The sequence below is a fragment of the Perognathus longimembris genome, chromosome 10 (genome assembly GCF_023159225.1).
Source record: "Perognathus longimembris pacificus isolate PPM17 chromosome 10, ASM2315922v1, whole genome shotgun sequence".
In the NCBI taxonomy this organism is placed as follows: domain Eukaryota; kingdom Metazoa; phylum Chordata; class Mammalia; order Rodentia; family Heteromyidae; genus Perognathus; species Perognathus longimembris.
Window position 1 is genome coordinate 70,998,873 of NC_063170.1, and position 20,629 is coordinate 71,019,501.

A 20,629-nucleotide genomic window follows, 5' to 3' on the forward strand; every position below is an offset into this window, starting at 1 on the left:
GTGGGTTGGGGGGTGGCTTGGGAGGTGGTTGGGAGGGGTGGGTTGGGGGGTGGGTTGGGAGGTGGGTTGGGAGGGGTGGGTGAGAATGCTGAAAGGGGAGATATTCATCAAGACGCGCTCTATTCATAAACAGCTTTGTTGAGTGGCAGCTCCTTTGTACAACTACTTAAAGACAATAAAATACAGAGCTACTCAAAGTAATGACAGGGGTCACAGATGGAGGGACGGCGTGTGAGCAAACGCAGCAGCGGCACTGGCTCACTAGGCTGCATGCGTGGGGAGGGAGGGAAAATGGAGACAGTGAGGGACGGGGTGACCTTGTCCGGGAAGGGCGCTCAGGACCTGGCTCAGGAACGGTGGCCCTCTGTACATCCCTTCCATAGTGGCAACAAAATCAAGATTAAAATGATTTAAAAAAACCCCAAAGTTGCTGGGAATGTGGCTTAGTGGTAGAGTGCTTGCCTTGAATGCATGAAGCCCTGGGTTCGATTCCCCAGCACCACATATGTAGAAAACGGCCAGAAGGGGCGCTATGGCTCAAGTGGTAGAGTGCTAGCCTTGAGCAAAAAGAAGCCAGGGACAGTGCTCAGGCCCTGAGTCCAAGGCCCAGGACTGGAAAACAACAACAACAACAAAAAACACCCAAAAGTGTAAAAGCAAGGAAGGAGGAAGCGCCGCCCTGCCTGCCCCTGGCACACAGAGGAAGGCACTGCGGGCGGTGCTCGGTGCTCAGTGCTCCCCCCCCCCCCCCCCCCGCGCGGCCGGGAGTCCAGAGCACAGGCCGGCTCTGACAACGGCCCTGCCTTCTCCCTCCAGACACTTGGCAAGAAAGTCCTGGGAGCCTTATCAGCGGGCTCCCGCTGCCGCCCTGTCTCCCCCGGGCCGCCCGCGCCCCTATCAGCCCCGTGACAGCCCCGCCGCACCCCTCTGCCCCCGGTGCCCCCCTCCCAGCCCTCGCCGCCCCCCCTCAAGGCCGAGTGGGCGGCAGCAGCGAGGCACACACGCCTTTCTGCACGTTACGCCCCTCGCTGGGGCTCTGTCCTCGTCCCCCAGGCCCCCGCCCCGCGTGGGGGGTCCAGGGGCGCTCCTAACCGCCCGCCCCTGCGGGGGAGGGCCCCCTCCCCCCTCCATCTCTCCCCCCCCCCCCGGGACCGCGGCGGGCCCCTCCTGCCGGGGCGCGGCTGTGGCGATCCCAGTCTCGAGATCACTGAAGACATGCGGGGGTCACACTACCCTGGGGGGGGGGGTCTGTTCCAGACGCAGCCGAAGGGGGCCCCCACTCTTATGCCAAGATACACCCCATTCACGGACTGGCGCCCGGTGCCGGGCGCGTGGCTGCGCGGGTGGCTCCCCGTTCTCGGCCTCCCAGGCAGTGGGGATGCCGGGGGGCGCGGCGGGGTGCCAGCCCGGAGGGGGCCCTGGAGGAGGTGGTGGGGTCCTGGGAGGCAGGGAGGGGCCTGGGGCGTGGGGAGGAGACAGCCCCGGCCCGGGCCTCGGGACCGTGCTGCGGGCGCTGTAGCCCCGCCCCGCTCCGCCCCCCCGCCTCCCCCCCCCACTCGTGGCCCACAGTGCCCTCGCTCTCAGGGCCTCGTCGCTCGCAGCCAAGACCAAATCACTGGCTGTCCTCGGCGCGCGTGGGGGGCCGCGGCCTCCAGCCTCCGCCTCTCGCCACCAAAACCAACCACACACAGGACCCCACGCGGCACCCCGAGATCTCCCAACCCGCTGCCCTGGCCTTCCCCGCTCTCTGGGCCTTCACCCTTCCCGTCCCCAACCCGACGACCAAGTCGCCACCACTGTTGACACATCCTGCCGCTGGCTTCTCAGTCGGGACATCTGCTTCTGCTGCCCAAACCCGCCTGCCGCGCCTCCCCAAGCCCCTCACGACCCCCCTCACTCTGTCTCACGCCCCCCACTCTCAGCCCTTCCCTCCAGCCGAGGGGCACAGGCTGCCCAAGCCCTGCCCAGCCCGCCCACTGACAAGAGCCTTCTGGGCTCCAGGGGCTGGGGCACTGGGGGGGGGGGGGCTGGTTAGGAATGGAGGGGCGCGGAGCCATGGCAAAGCTCACCAAGGGAAGACCCGGGCGGGCAGCCTCTCCCTCGAGGGCAGGCGGTGTCAGGGAGGGGCTGGAGGTTCGGGGAGAGAAGGATGTGCTCTCTCCGACAAGCTGGCCCTGCACCAAGGCAAGGACGCTGGCATCGCCAGGGGTAGGGGAAGAGCTCCCGGCAGGCACCCTGGGCGGGCATTTCAAGGCCAGCTGTCCTGAGGGTTGTGACTGTTGGGAAAATGGCGAAAGGAAACAGGCCAGACGGGATCTTCCCCAGGGAGGACGGCTGATTGGGAGAGCAGCGAGGGGCGGCGGCCTTCCCATGGCGTCAGAGCTTGGCAAGGGCGTGGATGTGGCGTCCGGCTCCCATGGGGTCTGAGCAAGGAGCTAGAGGTTAATGACAAAGCCATGAGGTATGGGGTGGGGGGGTTGGATTGGACCATAAGGGCTTGTTTACCGCGAGCTTAGGCGGACTGCCCTAGCTACACACCTGGGGGTGTGCCTGGCATCTGTATGCACCTGGGGTAACAGGGTGGTGGTCAACCCCTTAGTGACCAGCTTCCCAGCTGGGGGACAGGTTCCCAGGAGAGGCCAACCAAGGAGAGGCCGCGTGGACGTAAGGCCATGGAATCTCCAATAACAAACAGGTAATGAGTTTCCCAGGTTAAAGGGCAGGGGCACAGGCTCTGGCTGGCAGGCGTGAGGCCCCCAGTTCAATCCCCAGGACCGCACATACACAAATTTTAAAAGCAAACAAAAGTCGGGCACTGGTGGCTCACACCCATACTCCTAGCTACACAGGAGGCTGAGATCTGAGGACTGCAGTTCAAAGCCAGCCTGGGCAGGAAAGTCCATGAGACTCTCAGCTCCAATGAACCACCAGAAAACCAGAAGTGGCCTTGTGGCTCACGTGGTAGAGCGCTGGCCTCGAGCTGAAGAGCTCAGGGACAGTGCCCAGGCACCGAGTTCAAGTTCCATAGCCCATAAAAAAAAAACCTGAAAAAAAAAAAAGAGCACAAGCGTTATTCCAGGGCCCGATCACGCAGGTCCCCACTCTGACGCAGGGAAGGGCGGTGCGTGCGGGCGGTGCCACCGTCTCACCCCACCCCACGGGCCTCCGCGCGTCTTAATGCTCCCTACGCGCTCAGCGGGGTGGCACCGGCCCAGGACAAGGCCTGGCTCGCGGCCAGGCCTCACCAGCTGGGGGTGGCCACACCCCTGCCCCGGGGCCCCAAGCTGGGCTCTGGGCCTCGTCCTACCGCAGGGAACCACAGGACTGGAGACGAACAGGCCTGTCTCAGACCCCACAGGACCGGATGCCCGCCGTCCCCGGCTCCTCCCAGCCCTGCGGGGTGAGGGCCCGCACTGCCCGTGCTCACAGGAAGGAAAACCAAGGCAGAGAGTGACGAAAGCCACGCGCTCAGCCACGCGCTGGCGGCTCACACCTAGAGTCCTGACTGTTCAGGAGGCTGAGGTCTCAGGGTCGTGGTTTGAAACCAACCTGGGCAGCCAAGTCCACGAGACTCTTGTCTCCAATAAACTACTAAGAAAAAGCCAAACATGGTGCCGCGGCTCGAGTGGTAGAGCCCTGGCCTTGAGCACAAAAGGTCAGGAGTGGCACCCAAGCCCTGAGGTTCGAGCCCCGGGACCAGCCGAGGAAACAAGAGGCCCGCAGTCCTGAACGGCAGACCGTGGCCCGCGAGCCGGCGCTCTGCGGGGCTGGCCGCGCCTCCGACGGCCTCCCGGGGGCTCGCGGGGCGCCCTGCACGTGGCTCAGACGCGGGGGGCCGGCTGGGAGCGGCTGCCCCCGCCACGGGCCCGCGCCCGCACCCGCCGCCCCGGGGCCCCGGTACGCACTTGGACGGTGTTCATGAGCAGGCCGGCGGTCATGACGCCCAGGCCCGACAGCAGGACGGGCAGGGCGACCTGGCTGGCCGTGGTGGAGAGGGCCTCCGGGAGCACGCCGCGCGGGGCCCGCCTGAGCTCGCAGCGGAAGCCCCGCAGCTTCCGGCCCTGGAAGCGCAGCTCCAGGTTCAGCTGGGTGACCACCATGGTCGGGCCGGCCGCCGCAGCCCGGGCAGGAAGGCCGCCGGCGCCCCGCACCTGTGGAGGACCCCGGCCTTGGCCGAGGGCCAGAGCCAATCAGCGAGACGCCGCGGCGGCCGCGACCCAGCCCCTCGAGGGCACGGGCTCTGCTGCCCACGCCCCCCGGGGGGGTGGGCGCGGGCCGGGCCCTCCCTCCGCTGCCCTCCAGAGCGACCTTGACAGCACCGGCGGCCCCGCTCCCGCCCCCCCCCCCCCCCCCCGCAGGGCCCAGCAGGGGGGGAGGGGGGCAGAGCCCACGCCCACGTGACCCGGCCCTGCCGAGCTTGCGCGCGCAGAGCTCTGCCACCGCCCCACCGCCGCCCTCCCCACGGGCACCGTGGCTGGCACCGCCCTGGCAGAGAGGGGCCAGAGCCCCCGGCCCGCCCACGGAAGGCCCCTCGAGCTCGGGGAGCCCACAGGCCCCCCCCAGGACTCGTGGCCGTGGTCGCCTTGATGTGGGCCGGGGCCTGGGGGCCGCCAACCCTGGACCAGAGGGGCGGGGCGGAGGGAGGCCCCGCGGGACTGCGGGGGTCTACCTGGCACCCCGGAGCCCCCCACGCAGCCCGAGGGCCAGGCGGGCCGGGGCCTCCCTCTGCTCTGGTGCCCAAACCGCTGTCGCTCCGGGCAGCCTCACTCGACCTCCTTCACGGGGCACCTCGGCCGGGCCCGCGCCGGCCCCACTGGAGCCTCTCACTGCACCCCGCCCGGCCCCAGGGCTCCTCCCTTGGTGCGCCCTGGTGGGGTCCCCCCCCAGGCCGGCAGAGCCCCGCCCAGCTGCGCCCTGGTGATCCGCTGAGTGGCGCGGTCAGCAAGCCGCCAAGGCGTGGGCTCCGCGCTCGGCAGCAGATAAGCGGGAACCACATCCCCACCCTTGATTTTCCTAATCTCCTACTCCTGCACCCGACAATTCCCAAGCTCCGCCCGCACCCCCCCCCCCGCCCCTCCAGCCACACGCCCAGCCTCCTGCAGACACGCCAGCCCGCTCCCCCCCCCCCCCGGGAACGTTGACCAGCGCCTGACCACCGAGAGCAGCCTCAGCCCAGTCCCCCATCCCGGCCCACGACCCCCGCCCTGACCCGCTGTGACCCACCCTGACCTGCCCTGACCCGCCGTGACACGCCGTGACCTGCCCTGACCCGCCCTGACCCACCCTGACCCACCGTGACCCGCCCTGACCCTGCGGGACCCGCCCTGACCCGCCGTGACCCGCCCTGACCCGCCGTGACCCTGCAGGACCCCGCACGGGAAGGGGGCAGCGCTGGATTTTGCATACGAGAAGGTGAAGGCTCCGAGAGGCTCTGCCCAACGCGGCAGGCCAGCAGCAGTGAGGCTCACCAGTGAGGCTCCCAGGGCCCCCACCCGCCTCTGCCCTGCTCACCCTTCCCCGCCTCCCCTCCCCACCCCTCCCGGAAGCCACAGAATGGACCACTTGGTTCAAACGCGAATCCAAAGCCGCAACAAACAGAGAAGCTGAGTTTCTGAGAAGACGAGTGGAGTGTGGACGCGGCTGGACGAGGGCAGGCCCTGCAGACGCCGGGCCACCCCAGGGCACCGGGGTGCCCTGCCATTGGCTCCCCCAGAGGCAGCGACACCCCATCATTAACACCGCAGCCAGAGCGGGAGCCCGAGCCCCGCGCCGTCCTGAACACGTGGAAATGAGCAAATCGCAAGCTCCTGCACAACCAAGGGTCCCTTCACCCCGGCCAGCTCGTGAAACCCGCTTCAGAGACGGAGTGAGCGGTGGCTCCTGTCGGTGACCCCCGCTGCCCCGAGGCTGAGATCTGAGGACCATGGGGTGAAGCCAGCCCGGCGGGAAAGCCCAGGAGACTCCATCTCCCATTCACCCCCCAAAAGCCAGAGGCAGAGCTGTGGCTCAGGTGGCGGAAGGTCAGTGCCCAAGCCCTGAGTTCAAGCCCTGCTACCAGCACGCTAAATAAATGAATGAAACTGAGTGATCGAGAGAGACACTGCACAAAGTTGGGAAGAATAGTTTAAAAAGTAGTTACCCTTCATTAGTAGGGCTATAAGGAACCTTAAAAAATAACTTCCTTTGTGTGCTGACTGGCTAGAGTCGTCAGATAACTTGCAACCATATGAGAAACCTCTTTTCCCTGACGGTTCAGAACGTTACCGGGTCACCCTGCAGACCCCAGGACGGCGGCTTCCAAACAGCCCAGCAGCCCAGTGGAACACCTCCAAGAGCCTGAGCTGCACGCAGGGAGACGGCAGGCAAATCGGGGTCAGGCATCCGGTGGCCTTGTGCGTGTCCCTGCCCACGCGTGGCCCCTCCTGGGCTTCTACCCACCCCACAGCCCCCAAGGGGAGTGAGCGGCTCATCAGATCCGTGACGGAGCCCCCGGGCCCCGAGACAGAGCCGCGCTCAGCAGCAGCTAAGTGGGAACCACATCCCCCTGCAGAGCTCAGGCTCAGCTGGACGCCGGCACCCCCGATCCACTCCAGCCTCTGGTTTGCAGGCTTGGTGTGCTCTTCGCTGGCAGGGTTTGGGGTGTCGGCTGCAACTGAGAACTGCGTTTCCCAGGAGCAGTTTCCGATTCCCCCTTGTGAGTCCCCTTGAGTCAGGTGGCTGTTCTGACAGCTCCCGGGACACAGCACCTTTGCCTCAGGCCTGAGGAGACTTAAATTATGGGAGGGAGGGGAGGTCCCCTTTACTTTCTGGTCTGAGCTCAGCCAGCGGCCCGCCCCTAGGTGCAAATGAAGACGTGGCCCGCCACCTCCAGGACTGGCGGGCATCCTTCCCAAGCCTGCCCCTCCCGGGGGGCCTCGCGTACCCCCTCTGCCCTCCTGCTGCGTGGTTTCTGCCAGCGCTGGCCGGGCACCTGCTCTGTGCCTCTCCCCGGGCACACACCCACAGCGGAAGCCACCTGACAAAGAAGGGACAAATAACAGGAACCAGAGAATCACAAGCAAAAGAAACCCAGGCAGGGGTGCGCATGAAGGAAAAGGGAAACACCGGGTCCCTGGGCAGGCTGTGTGGTGTCAGAGAGGCAATCGCCGGAATGAGTGACTCGACATCTGGGAAAACCAGAAGGGCATCGGGGTCCTGACCACAGGGCCCCTCTACTCCTGGGGACAAGGTCCGGCCTGACAGCCGTCCTGGGTGAGGGCCCCGGCGCCGCCCTGCCGGTCCCCGCGTGCGTGACAGGCTGCCAACGCGAAGCCTCCAGCCTGGCCAGGCGGCCCCCTCGCTGCCCGCCCCGGGCCCGGCCAGGCCTCTGACGGTCAGAGCGGCCTCAGGGAGGAACGCGGGCTGGGCGGGTGGCTTTAGGAGGCTAAGAGCAGCCCCTGCTTGCTGGCGGGGGGCTCGGGGGGCGGGGGCATGATCCTGCAGCCGTAGGAGGGGGCTGTGGCTGCCAGGCGTGGGTCTGGAAGCGGGTCCCCAGAGCCTGGAGGGCAGTGGCGGCCCTGGGCTCCGGCCATGGAGACCCCGAGAGACCCCCCCCCCGGCTCTCAGCCCTGCGAGTGGGTGCCGGCAAGCTGGTGGCAATTTGTGACACAGCAATGGAAACTAAACACAGAGCCAGTGCTGCCAAGCCTCTGAGTTGTTGTTTTTTTTGGTCAGCTGTGGGGCTTGAACTCAGGACCGGGAAGGCGCTGTCCCTGAGCTTCTTCGGCTCAAGGCTGGTGCTCTGCCCCGCTGAGCCCCGGTGCCCGTGCCCCTGCCTGCTTTCTGGTGGTTACCTGGAGTTCAGGGTCTCAGACGGCTGCCGCACCCTTAGGGGAAGGGCATGACGCTCGCGTGTCCCGGTGGCTTTCAACACTGACCGAGCATCTGCGATTAGGCCTGGACGCGAGGTTTGGTGAGGACAGCGATGCCGACACCACGGCCTCACCGGTGGCAACACAGGAATGGACTCCCACGTGCAGCCTGCCCCCCGCCCCGGGGCCCTGCTCCCGCCACGGAGGCCGCGCACCAGCACCGCGGGCCAAGCAGGTGACGCCGACGGCCAAGCCGCCGCTGCTCCCGAGGCCACGGCCAACACCTGGCTGACCAGAAGCCTTTGCGTCCATGCAGACTGCACACACGGAGGGAGCCAGCCGCCCCAGGCAGACGCCCACCAGGGAGGAGCGACGCCCACGAGGGAGGACCGACGCCCACGAGGACTGATGCCCACGAGGGAGGACTGACAACCACGAGGGAGGACCGACGCCCACGAGGGGAGGACCGACGCCCACGAGGGGAGGACCGATGCCCACGAGGACTGACGCCCACGAGGGAGGACCGACGCCCACGAGGGGAGGACTGACGCCCATGAGGGAGGACTGACAACCACGAGGGAGGACTGACAACCACGAGGGAGGACTGACAACCACGAGGACCGACAACCACGAGGGAGGACTGACGCCCACAAGGGAGGACCGATGCCCACGAGGACTGACGCCCACGAGGGAGGACTGATGCCAACGAGGACTGACGCCCACGAGGGGAGGACCGACGCCCACGAGGGGAGGACCGATGCCCACGAGGACTGACGCCCACAAGGGAGGACCGATGCCCACGAGGACTGACGCCCACGAGGGGAGGACCGACGCCCACGAGGGGAGGACTGACGCCCACGAGGGAGGACTGACAACCACGAGGGAGGACTGACAACCACGAGGGAGGACTGACAACCACGAGGATTGACAATCATGAGGGAGGACCGACGCCCACGAGGGGAGGACTGACAGCCATCAAGGGAGGGGACCAATGCGCTGAGGGGAGGACCAGCCCCCAGTCTGCCGGGAGCCGGCCTGGTACGTGAGTTGGGGAGACCAGGACAGCCCGAAGCAGGAAACCCACCTCACAGCACCCGTGAGCCTGACCCCCAGCACCCGTGCGCCAAGAAGCTTGAGGTGTCTTAAGCTGTTAAGTTTCGGAGTAAGTGAGAACTCAATGCACTAAGAAGGCGTTTCCCTTCTCCGGGACAGCGGGAGACGAAGGGCTAGCAGGGAGTGGTAGTCGCGGGTGTCGGGAACTGGCCGCCTGTCCCACGGCGAGGAAGGTGCTGCCGTCCATCGGAGCCACGCAGGCTCGTGTTCTCCACCGGCGTTTGGCCTCCTCGCCCCGCCGACGTCCCCAGATGTGTGCAAAGTCACTTCTCAAGACGATCACACTGCATTTGCTAGCAGCATTATTCAGGTTATTGAACGGCGTCACCCAAGTGCTCAGGAAGTAACTGCTTTTGGAGACAGGGTCTTTAAGAGGTAACCATATTCAAGGGAAGAAATCCACAGGGGCGTCTCTGAGAGCAGACAGGAGCAGGAGAAGAGGCTGCCTCGAGCGAGCAGTCTGCGCCGCCGCCTCCGCCTGGGCGGTCGGCCAATGGCACCTCGATTTGGTGATTTGGTGACTTAGTCCCCTGGCCAATGGGGCTCCGTGAGAGCAGCCGGGCAGGGCAGACACAGAGTTGCAGAACAGAACCATCACCACAGGGGACAAAACCTTATATACCACACAATGGGATCACACCGTTGTGACATCGATACTGATTATAAGAAAAAAGTCAGCTCTCTGAACACCACCGCTATAGTAACAACACAACTTTTTTTTTTTTAAAGAAGAAAGTCTTGATAGGTTTAACTTGAGTTCACCTCTATTGCCAGTGACTAAAAAGAATTTTGCCCAGGGGCTGGGAATATGGCCCAGTGGCCTTGCTTACATGAAGCCCTGGGTTCGATTCCACAGCACCACATATATAGAAAAGGCCAGAAGGGGCGCTGTGGCTCAAGTGGCAGAGTGCTAGCCTTGAGCAAAAAGAAGCCAGGGACAGTGCTCAGGCCCTGAGTCCACGCCCCAGGACTGGCCAAAAAAAAAAAAAAAAAAAGAATTTTCCCCAGTATCCAGGAAAGGTGCTGGGGAGCCGGGCGGCTCCCGGGGGTCCCGGGCCCCGCCCCCCGGTGCCCCTACCTGGAAGTAGTCGAGGAGCAGGCCGGCCCAGGCCAGCCCCAGGCCTGCGAGCAGGAAGGGCACCACCACCTGCGTGCCGATGGTCACGGCGGTCTCCCGGCGGGGCTCGACCTCCACGGGCGGGGCGGGCGGCTCGGGGGCCCCCCGGTGCGCGTCCTCGGATTCCTCGGCCCCTCTTCCAGGGCTGACGGGCCAGGGCGGTCCCGGCTCCTCGGGCCTGGCACAGCCTTCCAGCCTCCGGTGTCGGGTCTCCGTCCCTTCCATCTCCCTCACCTGGGAGACACAAAGCAACGGGGCTGAGGGCAGAACGCCTGACCCGGGGCCTCGGAGGCCGCCCGCCACCCTCCGCCCCGCGTGGGGTCAGCCGCGGGGCCGCCTGCACCGCGCCCCCCAGGCTGCTTCTTCACGGGCACCCGCAGCGGTGCCACCGTGCACCGACTGCAGCCCCCGCCTGTGCGGAGACGGCCTCCTGGGCCTCCGTCCTCGGAGCGACCGGAAAACCCGACGCCAGAGTGCCGGGCGCCCACCCGGCCTGCGTTCCACGCCCAGCGCAGCAGAAGCATAGAAAACCCAGTAAGCAAATAAGGAAAGTGGAAAAAGACCTGCTCCACACCTCCGAATGAATCCCAGGCCTGTGGAAACTGGGGGGAGGCTATTCCTAAACTCCAGGCCCAGTAAGGATGGAGACACTGTAACGTTTATGGTGTTGGTGTGATATTCCTGCTGCTGGTGTAATGTTTGTGGTGTGATACTCATGGTGTTGGTGTGACATTCGTGGTGTTACGGTATCACTTATGCTGTTGGTAAACGTGTTGGTATAACGTCCATGGCGCTGGTGTAACAGTCATGGTATTGGTGTAACGTTCATGGTGTTAGTGTAGCATGTTGGTATAATGTTTGTGGTGCTAGAGTCACATTCACGGTGCTGGTGTAACATCTGTGGTGTTGGTGTGATGTTCATAGGGTTGGTACCATGTCCATGGTGCTGGTGTAACATTCACTGTTGGGGTCAGCTGCACCTTTAAGGGGCCACAGCTGACCTCGGCCTGTCCCTCCCCTTCCTGTCTTTAACAGGAAGAGAAGCCCCTGTTCCTGGGGCTAGCACGTGTGTTATGGCAGAGGGGTACCCCAGGGGCCCATCCTTGAGGGGCTGGACCTCTGCCCACAAAGGAAGTCTCCTGACATCACTTAAGGGACAGCTCCTTGGGACCAATCAGGGGCCCCTCTCTTGTGCCCGCCTTTGGGGTATATCTGGGAGGCTCCTCATTTGAATAAACAGAAGCCCTAGAGGTTTTCTCCAGGGGCCCACGCATCCGTGTCGTTCTTGGTGGTTTTGGGGCACCCTGCAACCACACGCCACTGAGGCTACCCGTGGCCATCGCTCCCACGTGAGAGCGATAAAGGACCACCCAGGAAGGGGCGGACAAACCCCTTCCCCCCCAAGTGAAGGGAAATCGAGACAGAGAGAGCCCACAATTCACGGCAGTGGTATGATGTTCATGGTGTTGGTGTCCATGTGTTGGCATAACTTTTGTAGTGCTCGTGTCACGTGCTGGTGTCATGTGTTGGGGTAATGGTCATGGTATTAGTATCCAGTGTTGTGTTGGCATAACATTCGCGGTGTTGTTGTAACACCTGTGGTGTGGGTGTCCCATTGCTGGTAGCCTTAAAATGAAGAGCCCACACAGTGCAAAGGAAATGGCCTCCTGGAGGCTGGCCATGCCCGGGCTTCTCTCGAGGCCCTGCCGCCTCGGGTTCCCCTGGAGCGCAGCCTCCGGTTGCCGGACCGCGTGAAAGAACCGGGCCGCAGGGCCGCGACGGAGCCAGGTCCATCCGCCCGCGCCCCACGCCTCGCCTGGCAACCCGGCCCCCGTTCGTGCCCCTCCCCTTCCCTCCGGCCTCGCGGCCTGCAGACGGCTCCCCTCGGTCTCCCCACGCCTGGCGCCTGGCTGTCTTCACCTGGGCTTGCTCGCCCCGAATCCCCGGCCGCGGGGACAGTGACGTGCCGTCACCCGAAGCATGTCTGCAGCTGGGACCTCACCCGAGGGGGACGAAGACCAGAGGGCCTGCTCCCTTCCCACCCGGGCCCCGGGCAGAACTCGGGGGCCGCAGCTGGCTCACCCCAGGGTTCCTTTCCAGAAGAGGCACAGCTACGGCCTGTCCTCAGAGGGGTCACATTGTAAAGGCAGAGCAGGAAGGAAACGAGAAGTGAACGCGTGTGCTGGCTAAGGGCGAGTACGAAGCAAAGTAAGGGACGTGCGTTGAAGGGTCTCTAGGGTAGCAGAGGGGACAGCTCGAACAGGTGACGAAGGAGGCCTGGAGGAGAGGGTGACAATTGCACTGATAAAACTGGTGAACAGAAAGTGCAAAGGCCCTGGGGTGGGGGTGTGCTTCTCAGGGAGGGAGGGTGGCGGGGTGAGCTCAGACGGTCACAGCCCTCATGGGAATCAGGCCCAGGGACCCTCGTTGAGAAGACGTGTGTCCCAGAACTCTGGAACGTGGAGAAATGCTGAGTCGGTCGAATGCTGTTCTGTGGCGTCGTGAACCAGCCCCATGCGGCCTTCTGCGGGGGGCAGTGGAGGCGGGAGGCCTGCCCACGCGGGGCAGGAAGCCACCAGACACGTGGCCCTGGCCACGCCCCTGCTCAAAGCACAGCCAGGGACAGAGCACCGAACACCTGCAAACCACTGCGTCCCGGGCCGGCCCGGCCGAGGCCCAGCTCTCCAGGCCTCGGGACAAACATGGCGGAGCGTGCGGGCGGCGGCTAACCAGCGGGGGCGCAAGGCCCGTGACAGACCCTGTGGACAAGACGGCTATGAAGGCCTGGCGGGTCCTCGGCCGACCGCCCTGAGCCCCGCACGGGGGGCGGAGGCCACGGCCGGGGCGGGCAGACCAGCTCCAGGGGGGCCCGAGGAGCGATGGCGGGAAGCCCCCCGCGGCAGGCGCGGTGGGGAGGGAGTGGGGCAGGAGCTCCTGTGAGCTGCCTGGCGCTCAGGAGGCGGAGGCGGGAGCAGCGTGCCAGCCTAGCCGGAGCTCCTGGCAACGCGACAAGGCCCTATCCCACAAAACCACACACGGGAGAGCATGACCACACGGAGTGAGCGGGGATCAGATAACAGGCAGTGAGCCTCCACCGACACCCCGAAACCAGGCCAAGCGCGGAGGCCGGCCCTGCAGTCACAGTGCAGAGAGAAACACTAAGCAAGCAACCGAGCCCGGAAAAGAAATGAAGCCAAGGGGCAATCCCAGCTCAGCCCAAGACACACGGGCCAGGGCCACCCCAAGACACACGGGCCAGGGCCACCTCAAAAGACACAGACGACAGGCACCCCAAGACACATGGGCCAGGGCCACCCCAAGACACACAAGCCAGGGACACCCCAAGACACACGGGCCAGGGCCACCCCAAGACACACAAGTCAGGGCCACCCCAAGACACACGGGCCAGGGCCACCCCAAGACACACAGCCAGGGCCACCCCAAGACACACAGCCAGGGCCACCTCAAAAGACACAGACCACAGGCACCCCAAGACACACGGGCCAGGGCCACCCCAAGACACACGGGCCCAAGGGCCCATGGCCGCTCACCAGCTTAGCATACGTCTAGACAAAGCTCTGACCCGGCTAGGCAAGGGCGGGGGGGGGGGGGGGGGCTGTCACCTGGGGAGGCCCAGGCTGGGGTCAGCACCCGCAGGGACCTCACTTTATGGAAATGGTGTAGTGTTTTGTGAGGAGGATGTGTTCAGTTGTCACTTGTGTAATTAAAAATTCATACAGATGGGCTGGGGATATGGCCTCGTGGCAAGAGAGCTCGCCTCATATACATGAAGCCCTGGGTTCGATTCCCCAACACCACATATACAGAAAACGGCCAGAAGTGGCGCTGTGGCTCAAGTGGCAGAGTGCTAGCCTTGAGCAAAAGGAAGCCAGGGACAGTGCTCAGGCCCTGAGTCCAAGCCCCAGGACTGGCCAAGAAAAAACAAAAAAAATCCATACAGGGCTGGGGATGTGGCTTAGTGGCAGAGTGCTTGCCTAGCACGCGTGAAGCCCTGGGTTCGATTCCTCAGCACCACATACACAGAAAAAGCTGGGTCTGGTGCTGTGGCTCAAGTGGCAGAGTGCTAGCCTTGAGCAAAAAGAAGCCAGGGACAGTGCTCAGGCCCTGAGTTCAAGCCCCAGGACTGAGGGGAAAAACAATCATACAGACCATGGGCACACCAGTCCTGAAGGCCAGGCTGCAGGGAACACTGTACGGAGTGGGGTCCCATGGGGAGAGGGCTGTGGGTCGGAACCCCCTTGTCCTTCAGCTCAGTGGAGTGAGGCCGTGGGCACCCACTCCACCCAGGTTCCACTAACCCCAAAGGGCAACAGGCAGCGTTTGTCACACGAGGGGTGTGTGTGCGCACGTGTGTGTGTGCGCGTGCGTGTGTGTGTGTGCGTGCGCCGCACCAGCTCTCACCCCATGTCAGCAGTGTGGGGGCAGAGAGAACGACCCCCCCATGGGAAGGCAGAGACTAAGCCCCTCCCTACCTCCCCAGGTCAGGGCCACATAGGACACTGGGAAGACACTGGCCCTCCCGGCTGCCACCAGGGGGCAGCTGCCCCATCAGAAGGAGGGGCAAACAGCCAGTGTGGCCTGGAAGTGACCCGTCTCCAAGGAGGGGTGGTGGCCCCCTTCCCGTTCAGCACTCCAGCAGTAACTCTCCTCTCTGGCCATCGTTCCTCAGAGGAACTCCTGCTGTGGTAGACAAAGGCTGGGCAGACACTCCTGACCATGACCTGGCGGGGGAGCGGGGAGCCGCCGGGCTTCATCTACACTTCACGGGTGACGGCCACTGCAGCAGGAAGGAACTGGAGAGCCGTTCCAGGAGTGGAATCCCAGGTCCTACGGCTGGATGTAGCTCTGAGGTAGAGCACTTACCTAGCATTACCAAGGCCGTAGGTTCAACCCTGGGCTCAACTCTGCTCCGCACCCCAAAAGACCCCTCAGAATCCGGGCCTTCCCTCTCCCTAGACACGTGATCCTGGAAAATGAAGCTGTCTCCCCCCTGTCTCATCTGTCAGATGAGAGTACTCGGGCCACAGAGCTGAGGAAGTTAAATGGGGCCTAGGAGAGCACGGAGACTCCATTCACCCAACAAGATTATAGATACCGGCCACCCGGCGTGACCCACAAACAGTAAAAGCGGATCCCGCGAGTCGGTAATGCATGTGCTTTCAGTTACTGGGCAGCCTGGTGGAATTCTGGCCATCCAGCTCCATCCCACCAGACGGTTCACCGTGTCCGCCGGGCCCACCCTGTTTGCGCCTCTCGGCCGGGAGCCGCCCCGGAGCCCCCCCTCTGCACAGGCCACCCATGGCTGCTGAGCTTCTCCCGTGCAGCGCTTTGCTCTTATTCGCTGCCGGCCTCACTATCTAGGTCACCAGTCCAAGTGTCTCCGGGTCCGTCTGCTCGGGATGCGCAGGGCTCCCTAGGAGTTACCATGCCCCCTCCGCTGAGGAAGGATGAGGGAGGGTGGGGGGGGGGCCTGTGGGGGGAACCGGGGGCGGTGGGCCGGGGCGGGGGTCGGCTGGGACCCCGGGGGCGGTGGGCCGGGGCGGGGTGGGGGTCCGCAGGGACCCCGGGGGCGGTGGGCCGGGGCGGGGTGGGGGTCGGCAGGGACCCCGGGGGCGGTGGGCCGGGGCGGGGTGGGGGTCCGCAGGGACCCCGGGGGCGGTGTGCCGGGGCGGGGTGGGGGTCGGCTGGGACCCCGGGGGCGGTGGGCCGGGGCGGGGTGGGGGTCCGCAGGGACCCCGGGGGCGGTGTGCCGGGGCGGGGTGGGGGTCGGCTGGGACCCCGGGGGCGGTGGGCCGGGGCGGGGTGGGGGTCCGCAGGGACCCCGGGGGCGGTGGGCCGGGGCGGGGTGGGGGTCCGCAGGGACCCCGGGGGCGGTGGGCCGGGGCGGGGTGGGAGTCGGCAGGGACCCCGGGGGCGGTGGGCCGGGGCGGGGTGGGGGTCCGCAGGGACCCCGGGGGCGGTGTGCCGGGGCGGGGTGGGGGTCGGCTGGGACCCCGGGGGCGGTGGGCCGGGGCGGGGTGGGGGTCCGCAGGGACCCCGGGGGCGGTGGGCCGGGGCGGGGTGGGGGTCCGCAGGGACCCCGGGGGCGGTGGGCCGGGGCGGGGTGGGGGTCCGCAGGGACCCCGGGGGCGGTGGGCCGGGGCGGGGTGGGGGTCCGCAGGGACCCCGGGGGCGGTGGGCCGGGGCGGGGTGGGAGTCGGCAGGGACCCCGGGGGCGGTGGGCCGGGGCGGGGTGGGGGTCCGCAGGGACCCCGGGGGCGGTGTGCCGGGGCGGGGTGGGGGTCGGCTGGGACCCCGGGGGCGGTGGGCGGGGCCTTGGGGTCAGGGACCCCGGGGGAGGGCAGCCAAGGCTTCCCGGGACGTTGAGAGCCAACGCCAGCCGTGGAGCCGGGCGGGGTCGGGGTGAGGAGCCAGGCCGCCCGCCCCGCCCCGCCCCCGCGGCCCCCGCGGCCCCCGGCTCCGCCCCCCGCGGCCCCCGGCACCGCCCCCTCCCGGTCCGCCCGGCGCCCCAGGCCCCGCGGAGGGCGGGCGCTCCCGGCGGGGTCTCCACGGCGCCTCCCCGGACGCTCGGAGCTGCGCTTACCCTGCGTGAAGAGGTGGAAAGCGGCCTCGAGGGCGCGGCGCCAGGGGCGACTGGGCTGGGAGAAGCGAGGGCCGGGGCGGGCGGGAGCGGCGGTGGCCTCCGGGCGCCGGGCCAGGGCGGGACTGAGGCCCGGGGGGCGGGGCCAGGGCGGGACTGAGGCCCGGGGGCGGGGCCAGGGCGGGACTGAGGCACGGGGGCGGGGCCAGGGCGGGACTGAGGCACGGGGCGGGGCGGGGCCAGCGCGGGACTGAGGCCTGGGAGGGGCGGGGCCAGGGCGGGAATGAGACACGGGGCGGGGCGGGGCCAGCGCGAGACAGAGGCCCGGGGGCCAGGGCGGGACTGAGGCCCGGGGGGCGGGGCCAGGGCGGGAATGAGGCACGGGGCGGGGCGGGGCCAGCGCGGGACTGAGGCCCGGGAGGGGCGGGGCCAGAGCGGGAATGAGACACGGGGCGGGGCGGGGCCAGCGCGAGACAGAGGTCGGGGGAGGCCAGGGCGGGACTGAGGCCCGGGAGGGGCGGGGCCAGGGCGGGACTGAGGCCCGGGCGGGGCGTGGCCAGCGCGGGACTGAGGCCCGGGAGGGGCGGGGCTAGGGCGGGACTGAGGCCCGGGGGGCGGGGCCAGGGCGGGACTGAGGGGCGGGGCGGGGCCGGGACTGTGGCCTCCGGCGGAGGCTCCCTCTCGTCCTCACTCGCCCAGCGTGTTTTGCGTCCCCATCTGCCTGTTGTCGAGTTGCTGCTTTCTTTTCCGGCCCTGGGCCTCGAACTCGGGGCCCGGGCTCTGCCGCCGGAGCCGCCCCCGCCCGCACAGGCCGTCCGTGTCCCTCCGCAGTAACTGTGAAGCGTCCCGCACGCGGTTTACCTCTCAGAACTGGGGCGTGTTCACCCCATCAGGTCTTTTCGGTGTCTGTGGTAGTGAGGACTCGAACCCCGCCCGGGCCTCGTGCGTGCTAGGCAAGCGCTCTACACTAAGCCACGCTCCCGGCCCCAGGGCCACTGTTCCACCTGACTATTGTCGGCCTAATTCGGTTTTCCCTGATTGACGGAGCAATGCCTTTGCACCCTTGAGGACGGGCCCAAATAGGACCCCGGGGAGGAGGGTGTCTCCTAGAGGGAAGGGCTTACCTTCAGGCCTGCTCCATAGCCCAAGGAGGCGAAGCAGGAGTGGTAAAGTCCAGTGTGGTGGGGCCTAGCTATTTCACAAGATACGGAGACACTAGATCTTGTCATCATTTCCACCCATGACAATGCTAGCCGGGTGCCGGGGGCTCACGCCTGTCATCCTAGCTGCTGGGAGGCGGAGGATGGCGGTTCAAAGCCAGCTCAGGCAGGAAAGTCCGAGAGACTGGGCTCACACCTGTCATCTTAGCTGCTAGGAGGCGGAGGATGGCGGTTCAAAGCCAGCTCAGGCAGGAAAGTCCGAGAGACTGGGCTCACGCCTGTCATCCTAGCTGCTAGGAGGCTGAGGATGGCGGTTCAAAGCCAGCTCAGGCAGGAAAGTCCGAGAGACTCCTATCTCCAATTAACCACCAGAAACCAGAAGTGGTATGGGGCAAAGTGGTAGAGCGCTAGCCTTGAGCAAGAGTTCAGGGACAGTGCCTAGGCCCTGAGTTCAAGCCCCACAACCGAGAGAGAGAATGAGAGAAAGAGAAAGAGAGAGAGAGAGAGAGAGAGGGCTGCAAGTTAGAAACAAACATTCTCCAAGTCCCCCCCCCATACACACACACATGCACACACATACGCACACACCTGCAATTCCGTTCTGCATGTGTAGCCCTCGAACTCGGGGCCAGGGAGCTCTCTCGGCTTTTTCCCTCGAGGCTGGCACCAGAGGAAGCGGGGGGCCTCTGGGAGCCTCCTTGGTGTCCCTTGAAGGAGCAGAGCGCAGAGCGTTTGACTGCCAGCTCCCTACAGCGCTAGGGAAGGGGGTGGAGCGCAGCTCCTTCAGAGAAGCCCTCCGGAGAGTCACCGCAGGCAGGGCCAGGCCGCGACCCCCGCCGGCCGCCAGGGCGAGGGCAGGCCGCCCCCAGGCTCTCGAGCGCACTTTGGGACCCTTGCTGCTGCCGGGAGTGAAGGAGAGTGCGCGGGCGTGGAGAGGAAGCGTGGCTAGTCCCGCTGCCTGGGAGGGGCGGGAAGGGTGGGGCCCGCTGAGGGCAGGGCCGGGGGAGCGGATACCTGTGCCCGATGCCACCACGCAGAGCAAGACTCGAGGTCTGGCCGAGACCGGGGCGGCGTTCGGCGGCACGAGGCGGCCTCTGCTTTGCAGAGAGCTGGAGGGCGCGGCCATGTGGGCGAGCAGGCCCCGAGGAGGAGCTGCTCCGCTCTCCCGCGAGCCGGCTGGGGTGCGGCCCAGTGGCTGGGCACTGCTGTCTTACACGGGTCTCAGGCTCCACCCTCAAATCGCACAAACAAAACCAAACCCCAAAATCCTAAGAGTACCCCGTGGATTATCTTCCTTTCCAGACATGATGCACAACATCAAATTCACACTCAGAGCAGAGGAATCCCAAGGAACGACCCTTGGTCTCTCGCGAGTCCACAGGTGCCTCGAGGGCTGCCGTAGACCCAGGGCTCGGCTCACAGCTCCTCCGTCCAGGCTAGAACACAGGACCAAAAGCCACGCCCGGCCTTCGCCGCGGCTCACAGGGAAGTGACCCAGCGCTACCGTTTGTCCTGCAGATCAACGGGCCTGCCCACGGTCTCGGAAGATAACCGAGACAAGCCACAGCTGAGGACACTGCCCGAGCCCCGATAAGCGCCTGCCCAGCTGAAGTTCATAGCCCCCCCCCTTCACCCCAGTCGCGGGGCCCCACCCTGCCCTCTGCACGCCGGCCAAGAAGGAAGGCAAGGCGGCCATCAACCTGCAAAACCATACACACGAGCATCAATCCCCTGCCCCGCTTGTGATGGTGCCTTGCAATTTGCTTGGACTTTTCCACACTCACACTGTGTTACCCGCGTGCGTGACAGCCCTGCTCAGCTGCAGAACGGGCGCGCTCCCATGTCCTGGGAGGGACCTGCGGCTCTAGCCACGCAGGAGGCCGAGATCTGAGATTATGGCTCAGAGTCAGCCAGGGCGGGAAGTTCTGGGAGACGCTTTTCTCCAGTGAACCAGCAAAAAGCCCTAAGTGCTATGGCTCGGGTGGAAGAACATTAGCCTTAAAGCAAACAAAGTTAAGTGACAGTGCTGCCCAGGTCCTGAGCTCAATCCCCAGTACCAGCGCGCACGCGCACACACACACACACTGTACACACACGTGTACACACGAGGGAACCCACCCGAAGCTCCATCTACCAGTGAGGAGCCCGCAGCGGCTGACTGCCGAGCCGGGGGGCTGCCCCTGCCTCTGTTAGAAACCCCTCTGCTCGAGCCACCTAGAGGCCAACAGCGGGGACCGGCCACGGCCACGACCACGACGTCCCCCTTAAAGGACTCACAGCCTTTCGGTGAGGCCAGGGCCTAGTCGCGGCTCCGTCGCTGGGCGTCGAGAGCAGCCGGCCGCTCCAGGACTTGCTGTGAGGTCCCTGGGCTGCAGGAGGGACGGCCTCCCCGCCGGGCTCCCCCGCAGGCCCGGCCGGCCGGGCTCCTCCCAGGCAGCCCCCTCCCGCCCGCCGTGGCCGACCCAAGGGCCGGGAGAGACGGAGTCCGAGGCTAAAGATAGGTCTAGCTGACCGCAGGTCAGGCGCTGGCAGCCGAGGACTTGAAGTCAGCCGCTTCGGGGCCAGCGCCCTGGTCCTCCCCGGGGACGAGCTTCTTCCCCCCCCACCCCCACCCCGGGGCCCCGCAAGGGCCCAGAGGCCCAGGCTCTATCTGCATGTGAAGGCTAGCAGTATATGGAAAAGACCAGGAAAAGCCAGAAGGAAGCTAGACAGATTGCCGCGTGTGTTAAGCGCTCACGTGGAACGAACACTGACGTGGAGCACGTTCCTGTGTCAGGTGATTTCAGAA

At 66.0% G+C, this 20,629-nt stretch overlaps 2 protein-coding genes across 3 annotated transcripts in view; both read right to left on the bottom strand.

Moving 5' to 3' along the window:
- Slc41a3 (solute carrier family 41 member 3) overlaps window positions 1-20,242 on the bottom strand; it is a 31,596-nt gene extending 11,354 nt beyond the window's left edge. Inside the window, exons 1-2 of one of the 2 annotated variants that reach the window (XM_048356339.1) lie at window positions 20,119-20,242; window positions 10,042-10,314 (exon numbers count right to left, since the gene is read on the bottom strand). In XM_048356339.1, the coding sequence (XP_048212296.1) occupies window positions 10,042-10,305 (264 nt within the window). In that variant the 5' untranslated portion in view covers window positions 10,306-10,314; window positions 20,119-20,242. Of the gene's footprint in view, window positions 1-3,905; window positions 4,109-10,041; window positions 10,315-20,118 lie in introns of those variants that run through there. The other variant, XM_048356340.1, reaches the window with a different exon arrangement.
- Aldh1l1 (aldehyde dehydrogenase 1 family member L1) overlaps window positions 18,754-20,629 on the bottom strand; it is a 36,138-nt gene continuing 34,262 nt past the window's right edge. Inside the window, exon 23 of the mRNA XM_048356337.1 lies at window positions 18,754-18,790. The gene's annotated coding sequence lies outside the window, so the exon portion shown is untranslated. The remainder of the gene's footprint in view (window positions 18,791-20,629) is intronic.